The following is a 10,698-nucleotide window of genomic DNA, read 5'->3' on the forward strand; positions in this document are numbered from 1 at the left end:
CAAATGGAGCACGATCAACAAGTACGGGGATCGGGTCAGGCAAAGGTGGTGCAGAAATAGGTACATCAGTAGGGGTAGGCTCATGCACAGGTAGAGGGTCATGAGCAGGTATAGGCTTTGGTACAATCTCAGGCTCAGGGTCAGCTGGAGCATACTCAAGATCAGCGGGTATATCAAAGAGCTGATCGTCAGGAATGATAGGTACCTCAAAAGGTAGCTCGTCAGGACAAACTCAATCTCATGATCAGGGTCAAAGTCGTGTGGAAAGATAGGTGCGGCAGACATGGCTGTGTCGGAATCAGTGTTAGTGGGATAATGATGCACGCCCCGTGCGTGTAAAGTAGCAGATGATACGGACTCGAATGAGTCAGGACCGGAATGGTCAGATGAGATCTCAACAGCAGGAATCTCGACCAACGGAACATCAAAGATATCAGCGACTGGAATCACGACAAGCGAACAACAACGTCATCATCGACTGGAATCTCTGCAAGTGGAATAGCGACATCATCATCAACCGGAGCCTCGCCATCCTAGGCATCCTCAGGGGGACCCTCGATAAAGAGATCGATGTCGTCGTCAAACATATCATCTAGAGGCAGATCCTCCAAAGGAAATGCAGCAAGAGGAAAAGGAGCAGGGATCGGGACAAGAAGTAGATCCCCGTCATGAAAACCATCAGCTATAGGTATGTCATCTCCAAAATCCGGTAAAGCGAAGGGCTGAAAGTCATCATTGTCGCTTCTCGTAGTGTCTGAAGTGAAAACCTCAGGGTCTGTGGCTATCTCATCATCTGAGACTATGGCCATAGGGTCTATCGTGTCGGCTACTCCACTCTCAGATGGAGATGACATAATGTCTGTGACAAAACAATCACACATATGCACATATATTAACAATCATCAAGTAAGCATGTAAGTAGTAACAACGTAAACATGTAATCATCCTAGTCTTCCCCAGACTATCCCACCCAGCCTCTCAGACTGAACTCCCTAGTCTCTCAGACTAAAACCTTCCCAGTTTCTCAAACTGACTACCCATTCTCTAAGACTCGATTTTTCCCCAGTCTCTAGGACTAAATTTCCCCAGTCTCTATAAATTTCCCCAGTCTATAAGACTGAACCTCCCCAGTCTCTAAGACTGAGCCTCCCCAGTCTCTAAGACTGAATTATAAATATATAGCCTTTGAAATGTGTTTTGTACCCTTTTGTTTGTAAAAATGTTTGTTCCCTAGATCTGGACATTTTATGTATGCAATGTAAAAATGTTTTCGTGAGAGCCCTAATGATTGTAGTCTACACTCGAGATAGAATCCTAGTTCGCTATGATCGAAGCTCTGATACTAAGCTATCACACCCTGACATTTGCGGAAGCGTGGTTATTTGGTGTGACTTCTTAATACCATAACATTCAATCATAACAACGCTATATGATAAAAACATGAGATGTTTACCCATTAATTAAGTTTAGAAAATACCACAACATATTTGTCTTGAAAACATCGACACCAATTTAAGTTACAAACCATGACATGTTCAACTGAGTTCATAAAGACTCCACAAAAGACTTTAAATAAATCCTGAGTTTAGAAATATGTATCCCGTCCAGGAATAGGATACATCCCCTAAACTCAACAACCATGGGTAACATCTTTTTATTCTCGACGCAGCTTGAAGACACATACATACCCCTGCCAGATCCACTAGTTTCCTGAAATACATGTAGTTTGAAAAACATCAATAAAAGTTGAGCGAGTTCATGTGTATGTGTATGAATAAACCTTTAAAGTATGTCTGTATGTATGAAAGTCCTTGTATATGTAGCAATAACGAAAAAGAGATCACCAATGGTTTGCAAGGCCATTGGTATGTGTGAAATGGTGCATGAAGATTCAAACCTAGCAAATTTGTACCGGGCCTCCGGCTAGAAGACATAGTCACCACTATGGACCACCCTGGTCCCCATGGGTGTGGGCTCGCTACACCCAAATAGATCTATCACTCATGTGCCTCGGTTCTACAACGAGGATTAATGGCCTTAAGTGTTGTACCCACCCTTCACATGATCTAGTAGTAAACCCTCCTTAAGCTAATCATACCATGTATAAAATGTTTGTAATAATCGAAACATGTATTTCACCCCCGAAGTATAAAACTGAAAACAGTTAAAAGAAAAGGGGGGCATGAACTCACAGTATTGCGTCTTCTCGATCGTAACCCAAATTCTCTTCAGCAAACCCGACTACCTACAACGTGCTAGGGTCTATTAGACGAACGGGCTGTGCCTTGCTTTTGTATTTTTTTTTTTGAGTTACGTTTCGAATGTTCCCAATATTATTCCAAGTCATAATCACTTGTTAAAATAATACTTTTTTTAACTTTAAATTATATTTAGGGTTGGAATAATTGTTTAATCAATATTTTTGTATTAATACTTCTCAAGTATTTAATTCCGTATTTCCTTCCCTAGGATGGGGGTATTTTATACATGTACTTTTGTATTCTTGCATTTGTATTCTCCAAGATAATATATTTCTAAGTCTCACTTTAGAAAATATATATATAACTTATTTGTCAAAAGTGTTGTATTCCAAGAAAATATATATTCTTCCCAAAAATCATATATGTTCTAAATATACTAGGAAAATATATTTTAACTTCCCAAAAAATAATATATTTTCTCTTTGTCGAAAATATGATATAACTTAGTAATATTTACAAAAATCATATTTTCACTTCTTGTATCCAAAATAATATTTACCAAAAATATATTTGTAATGGTATTTTCCAGAATATTTCATAAGTTACGTTTTTGCGTTCGTTTTCACAATATCAAGTGTGTAACTTTTATTTCATTCCTTGTGATTTTTGGTATTATTTTGGAGTTGTAAACTCTTGGTATTTGTAAGTTATATTATTTTACCCTAAGATAATATAACTACTCCACAAAGTGTACAAATATTCATACAAGTGTCTTAATATAAAATATATATTCTAAATATATATTTATCCATTTTTATTTACAAAAACCAACCTCCAATACTTGTATTTTTGTAACAAAATTTATGGCAAGTTTATGTTGAAAAACATAGTTTAAAACATACTTGTCTCGAAAATATTTTCTAAGTGTTTGCATTTTTAGAAAATTTCGCCATAGTTTCCTTTGAAAATGGAGGTGTCCATGCTATTTAGCATATCATTTTCTTTTCAAAATCAACACACAATAATCAACAATCAACTCTAAACAATATTATACTTACCAAGTGCAAAAACTATACACTTAACATAACAACATGAACTTGATCTTTTATTAAAAACTTGTAGTAACATGGTAAAGTGTTTAGTGGGTTTGGTTATCCTCCGAAATACATTTACTCCTTGTTAAACCTCATTCTTGGAAGTTTTAGATGTTTACAACTTGTAAACATGTTTTACAAAAATGTTTATTTATAACCTCTTCTTGTTTCTCTAGCATTTGTACACTTGTTTTATCACTAAAAATAGTGCAAGTTTAGTAAAAACCATGATCTTCCAAAAATCATATTTTAAACTTGGTTCTTTTAGAAAAACCATTCATACATCTTAGATTTATAAGATTACTAGGTTACTTTGATTATTGTTTTTCAAGAAATCATTCTATTCATCAAGTTCATGTTCATGCAAGAAGATGAACATCCTATGTTGTTACATAATCATCCTCCCACTTGCTAGATTATGTGTTTAATCACCATCTAGCAAGCTTCATGCGATGATTAACATCATCATCTCAAGAAATCAACAAGCAAACATCATTCATACCCTAAACAACATCATTTCATCCATATATCATCATATGTAAGCTTTATGTTCAAGATTCAAGTGTATGTCTTTTAGTGATCTTGTTATTTGCATCATAATACATCTTTTAACCAATCAAAATAGAAGAAAACAAGGATCAAGAGAGTCTTACTACTAGCTTTAAGCTAGGGAAGAACAACGATGAAAATGGAGTGGATAAAAGCTTGTGTGAGTGGTCCTTCAAGTTCCAAGAGTTCCAAGCCTTCTAACCTTGCTTGTTACACCTTGTGAGGAGCTTGGAATGGGTGAACTAAAAATGAAAATGGTGGTGGAGTGTGGGGATGGGGTCGGCCGAGAATAGGACAGAGAGGGGAGAAGAGAGTTGGTGATTAGTGAAGATGAAGGTGTTGGTTACTTATAATCATATTTTGAGTTTTATCCAAAGGTTCTAATGTCTCCATAGTACATTACATAATCTAATCAAATCCACAGGAAATCATTGAAGATTTAAGTAATCTTGTAGGATTCTGGGAGGTGGGGCCATCCCTTGTGCCGTAAACAAGGAAGGGGGGGGGGGTTAATTGTAAGTGTAAAGATAAGTGGGTAATTAGCTAGGGTGTTAAGTGTAAAGTCTAGTGTTTTATGTGTATCTTGCATTATGTAGTATGTTAGGGTGTTGGGGAACCATAACTAGCTCAGAAAAAGTAAAACAATGCTTCTAGCAATATTTTGGTGTTCCGGGTAATGTCCGGTTGTTCGGTTAGATACCGGTTCGTTAAAGTGTCAAGTTATTCTGTATAGTGATTTTTAAGTACCCTTTTGTGACACTTTTAATTCCCAACTCTTAGGAAAGTATATAGGACCATTATGCCATATTTTTGCATGTTACTAGCATGTTAAAATGCTGATTTTTGCTGATTAATGCAGAATTCTGCACTTTGAGTGGGTTTTAGGCACTTTCTGGCACTTAAACTATCACCTAGTGACGCAGTTTTATGGTCCTTACTTCCCTACACAACATACTAGTGTAATACCTTGACTCTGGCCCTTACGGGGTCTCAAAACACTGTCTGTCTATGTATAGACATTGTCAGCATGTTTCTGAGTTATCCGCTAACTGTGCCAGCTATGCTTTGGGCATCGTCTATGTCACTAAAGTTTGTATGCAATAAGTGATGTGACAATATGAAATGTGATGCACATGTATGTATGATAAGAAATCAGAAACCAGTTTAAGTCACCAGTTGTAATTAAGCATAGTCATTAAGCACAATTCAATATTAATTATTTGTACGGATACCTGTAATTATGAGGGTTGTCACACTACTATCAGCTTTAGTCACAGTCAATGCGATCACTCTTTATTCATATTTAAAGAGGGAACTCACATGGCCTTCATCTTACTTTATGTTGACGACATTTTGCTCATCACCTCCTCAAATGCATTACCTGATCAGTTTATGGGATTACTCTCTAATGAGTTCGCAATGAAAGATTTGGGTCCGATTAGTTACTTTCTTGGTGTATCGGTCACCAATTACCCCAAGTCGCTATTTTTATCTCAAGCAAAATACGCCATGGAAATAATAGAACGAGCAGGTCTAGCCGATTGTAACCTGGCTGCAACCCCGGTGGACACTCAACAAAAACTTAGCAGGAATTCTGGTACTCCTGTGGCTGACATCACCGAGTATCGCCGGCTGGTGGGCGCCTTACAATACATCACCTTCACGCGACCTGACATTTCTTACGCCGTTCAGCAAGCAAGTGTGTATGCATATGCACACCCCAACCACAACATACATGCATGCTCTAAAACGTATAGTTCGGTATGTGAAAGGCACTTTATCATTTGGGCTTCATTTACATGCTTCATCACTTAGCTCGCTAATCTCCTACATGGATGCGGACTGGGGGTTGTCCCGATACATGTCGCTCGACATCCGGATATTGTGTATACATGGGCGACAACTTCCTCTCGTGGTCGTCAAAGAGACAACCAACCTTATCACGTTCTAGTGCTGAAGCAGAATATCGTGGTGTCGCCAATGCCGTTTCAAAAGTATGTAGGCTATGGAATTTGCTTCTTGAATTACATCATCCGCCTACTCATGCCACTCTCGTTTATTGTGATAATGTTAGTACGATTTACCTGACGGGCAATCCTGTGCAACACCAACGTACTAAACATATCGAAATGGATATCCATTTTGTCCGTGAAAAAGTGGCAATGGGTTTGGTTCGAGTACTTCATGTCCCATCACGCTACTACATAGCTAACATCTTCACCGAAGGGTTACCCAAGATTCTCTTTGATGATTTTCGTTCCAGTCTCAACATTCGCGATCCTCCCGTTTCGACTACGGAGGAGTATTAGAAGATATGCACAATAGTTGTTATTAAGTGTAAATATTTGTAACAAATATAGAATAGTCAACCCATTGTAATCTATAAATATAATTGAGATATTGAATAACAGACACAGGGAATTTACCCTACTTGTAAATATTGTGCATAACTTCTAACTGTTATGTTTTGCGTTACAATACTTTAATCATATATATGCTACGCATAAAATTTAGGCTCAATGTCTTGAACAAGCTTGGGCTTTCGACTCTCTAATCCATGAAATTTGAATTCACATTTTTGTCTACATGAAAATATACGCAAACAATTAGCGAGTTACTAGTGAATACGTAGTGTGTAGAAAGTATAAACCATATATGTGCTATAAATCACCATAAGGCCAGCGTATAGTGGCCACAAACCCGATAACAATATAAACAATAAGACTCTTCAAGATTGCTACAAAAAAATCATGTGTGAAGGAAAAAAGAGCTCAGCGAGGGAAACCCGATAACAATATAAACAATAAGATTCTTCAAGATTGCTACAAAAAAATCATGTGTGAAGGAATAATGAGCTCAGAGAGGCCTATTTTGTAGTCACATAGAAATCAGACAGTATGTTGGACCCAACCAACAGTAAGGGCACAGAACGTCACAGCTCCTATGTGCAGCAGCCGGGAATCGAACCCGGGTCTGTACCGTGGCAGGGTACTATTATACCACTAGACCACTGGTGCTTATGTTTCCATATTCTTCATACATGCATAATATTGGAGACCCTGTCCTTTTCCGTGACAAGTATTAATGGGATCTTAAAGTTTTTATTTTGAATACACGTTTCCTCTTATTATGCCGTCGAATCCCAACTTTTATTTTATCTGCAACATATGCTTATATATTGTACACTATAATTCATCCAAATAAGATGTGTATATGTGTGCTATGCTATATGGATGAGGGACGATTGACATGTATTTTTATTATTATTACTTTGAACAGCTGATAAATACACATGTATTATTATTACATATACTGTTGATTTATTGTTATTTAAATGTTCTTAATTAGAATAACATTTGAAATTTAATTGCTTCTTATTACCATTCACATGTAGTAATTACCGCCCTATATTAAAAGTTTAAAGAAACTTGGTTAGGTCAGGTGTAAATCTATGCAAATTAGCATCCGAACAACGACCAATAACACCAAGTGATTTACGTGACGTAAGACGTGGACGAAGTCAAATTTACACTGACACGTATTAGAAAGTCAAGGGGTTCAAAGTGATACTGTATAATTTTTTTATAAAATGGGGGCAAAGTTGACAACTTTAATTGAAATGGTGTATGTTTATATTTATCAATTAGTTGATTTAGGAGGTTTTTTGCATTTAAAAAACTACTTGCACCTAATTTGACCCATTAGAGGTAAAGCATGGCACGAGTTGAACGGTCAATGCTTACCATTGATAAGTTCCAGCAAACACTACACAAGTAGGAATGCCATATATATTGCGGTGATTAAAGCCGCATTGCAGACAAGTAATCAAAAGCAGGCTGATTAGTTGTGAAAGAAGATTGAAAGAAGTGTGAGTTTGTTACTAATCCCACATCGGCTGAGTGTATGAAAAGAAGTGAAATCTGAGGTGTATAAAAAGGGGGGTTGGAGTGTTTGGAAAATTATCTTTGCGCTTGGGGCAATGACGCAGCTAATGAGGTAATAACCGAGGCGCGTCAATTGCTGGTTGAAAACTATTTCCAAACCCCCTCCTCGGCTTTGGGTCTCCCTTGGCCGTCGAGAATTTCTGGAAGGACTCCCTCTCAAGGGGAAAGTCCTACAATTTTTAGTTCCAATTTTTTTATTTATTTATGTTGTTCTAAATTCGTTAAGTACTTTATATTTGCAGTAATTTGTTTTTAAATGCAGCCTGGTTTATTAAGTTAGTCTTTTTTGAAACAAATTAGATTATTCAGAGAAACATGTATTTATAAAATGTAAATCTAGAAGTGTTATTCCTTTATAAAATAAATGATATGTTCATATAATTTGGGCTATTCAGTAGCAACTGTTATATTAAACATTTACTATTATTGTTATATCTCACAAAAGCTTTTCATTATCTAAAAACTAGCGTGAAGATGCAATGACTAAATAGCCAAAAAAGATGGTTGTTCATTTGAGACAACCCGGTAGATATTATGGACCCATGGAGCCCCGGCCTGTTATCCTTCCACTGTCATGAGCGAGGGGTTTTCGTAGCTCTGTGAAACCAGCCTTACGCAGTGCCCCCTGCTTTAGGAACCATGTGGCCCAAGCTTTCGCTCAAGCCACATGGTCTAGCTCACAACTTGGAACGGGCAAGCCAGATTATGCATCAGTGGGACCAATCTGACTGGGTTGAGTCACTGTCCAACGATCTTTAATATCCTCACTTGAGTTATAGGCAAGCGTTACCAAGCCCGGTGACTAGAGGTTTGCAAATGTGTTTTATAAAGAAGAGGAAAGATTGTTCCTTAGTTGATGTGAGATAGAAATGGTACTTTTTATATATAAACTGTAATATATCATGTTTTGCTTGTTTTGTGGCGAGTACGCGGAGTCGAGTGACCATTTATTCGCTTCAAGGATCTGCTGGACCTTCATGGTTTCAGCCCACGTTCTAGAAAAAAGAAGAAGGCAATTCATGCTCTAGTTTTGATTGTGATTTGGTGTATATGGAGAATGAGCAACTAGGTTTTGTTCGAGAATGCACAGCCGGTGATATCAAAAGTCTTGGTAGAAGTAAAATCGTTAAGCTATCTTTGGGTGAAAGCTCAATCAAGAGAATCTTTGGTTACGTGGGATGAATGGAGAAGGTTCCAGGTCTTTGTGTAAGTCGAGTTTGGGTAAGTTTGGTGGATCTCTTTGTATGTTCTTGTGTAATTTTGGTGCCTAGATTGAATAAATAACTGTTTTGGGTATGTTTTACGGCATCTGTTTTATCTTATTTGAATATAGATGATGTACAATTGATATTCTTAACGAAATCTGAGAATATATCACAGCCTAAAATTTATGTTGTAAACCTTAAAAGAATATATAAACATGAACATTAATGCATTTTAACTTTTTAAGTTTGGTTGTGCCAGTGTGAAACTTTTCTTCAGTGTTCTTATAATAAGTTAAATAACTGTTTTGAGTATGTTTTAAGGCAATTATTTTATAGGGTTAAGTTCATAAGTGAACAACCCCCTTGATTTTGAACATTAGTGAACTAATCCTAGCCCTTGATTATCAGTACTCAAGTGTAAATCAATGGCCAGGATTTGATGGTGAAACTCAGTAAGGTTACTAGAAATAGCAGGCTCAATGTTCTGAATCAACCACGAGAATACAATCAGATCGTCTTGCTCCCACTGTTCATATTTCTCATTCGTTGGTTCTGGTGGGTTCATGGTTAAGTGGTTGAGTAGGGCTTTCGATTTTCCACCTATAGCAACCCCTTTCATACGAGACCACAGTGTTGGTTCAGGCCCTCAAGATCACTAACTACACACTTCCAAATAATAAATATATGATTACGTAAATGTGCAGCAAAGAAAGAAAGGATGAAAAGCTTTCTATATTAACTAATGGGGTACATCAAAAACAAAGTAACTCTAACCTATTTATAATAAACATAAACATGACTAATATAAGCACATGTTAAATAAACCAAAACAACCCACGTAAAAGTTGCATGCTCCTCCACTTCCACTTTACCTCCAACTTACTCGGTCAACATATTACCAATTCTAAACACGTGAATGTAAATATACAGAAGGTAAAGATGGAATGATAATATTATCAAAATTGACTACTGTGTTCACGCTCCCAAGTAAATTCTGGGCCATGTCGCGCGTTCCAACGAACTTTCACGAGTTTGACACTACTCCGGCGTGTCTTGTTAACCTTCCAATCAGTAACCTCAACAGGTTCTTCAGTGAAGTGGAGTGTGTCGTCAATATGAACTTCGTCGGCAGGAATGACCACTGTTTCTTGAGTTGGACTCTTTTTCAAATTTGATACATGGAATGTATCATGAACGCCATTCAGCTCTGCGGGTAGATCCAACTTGTAAGCTACAAGACCAACCCTCTCCAGGATTTTGAATGGTCCGATGTATCTGGGGTTCAACTTCCCACGCTTCCCAAAGCGTGCTACACCCTTCCAGGGTGAAACCTTTAACAAAACCATATCTCCCACCTCAAACTCCAGAGGTTTCCTTCTTTGGTCCGCATAACTCTTTTGACGATCACGAGTCGCCTTGATGCGCTCTCGGATCAGGATGATCCTATCAGTCGTCTCTTGGACCAATTCGAGGCCAACAAGCTGTCTATCACCCGCGTCAGGCCAGCATAGCGGTGATCGACACTTGCGTCCATAGAGAGCTTCGAACGGTGCGGCTTGTATGCTTGCATGATAACCGTTGTTGTATGAAAATTCAACCAATGGTAGGTGAGTGTCCCAACTTCCACCTAAATCCATTACGCAAGCTCGTAACATGTCTTCCAATGTTTGAATCGTTCGTTCACTCTGTCCGTCTATCTGCGGAT

General features: G+C 37.7%; 1 protein-coding gene and 1 non-coding gene across 2 annotated transcripts; both read left to right on the plus strand.

Moving 5' to 3' along the window:
- The first annotated feature begins 5,164 nt into the window (after window positions 1-5,164).
- Window positions 5,165-5,659, plus strand: LOC110931878 (uncharacterized mitochondrial protein AtMg00810-like). The gene has a single exon (XM_022175251.1). It carries the CDS (start codon window positions 5,165-5,167, stop codon window positions 5,657-5,659), a length of 495 nt encoding a protein of 164 aa, XP_022030943.1.
- A 2,146-nt stretch (window positions 5,660-7,805) lies between these two features.
- On the plus strand, window positions 7,806-7,958 carry LOC118490790. Its single transcript, XR_004890017.1, has one exon. It is a non-coding gene; the product is annotated as a U4 spliceosomal RNA (small nuclear RNA).
- Window positions 7,959-10,698: the final 2,740 nt, after the last annotated feature.

This window comes from Helianthus annuus, chromosome 3 (genome assembly GCF_002127325.2).
Source record: "Helianthus annuus cultivar XRQ/B chromosome 3, HanXRQr2.0-SUNRISE, whole genome shotgun sequence".
Classification (NCBI taxonomy): Eukaryota; Viridiplantae; Streptophyta; class Magnoliopsida; order Asterales; family Asteraceae; genus Helianthus; species Helianthus annuus.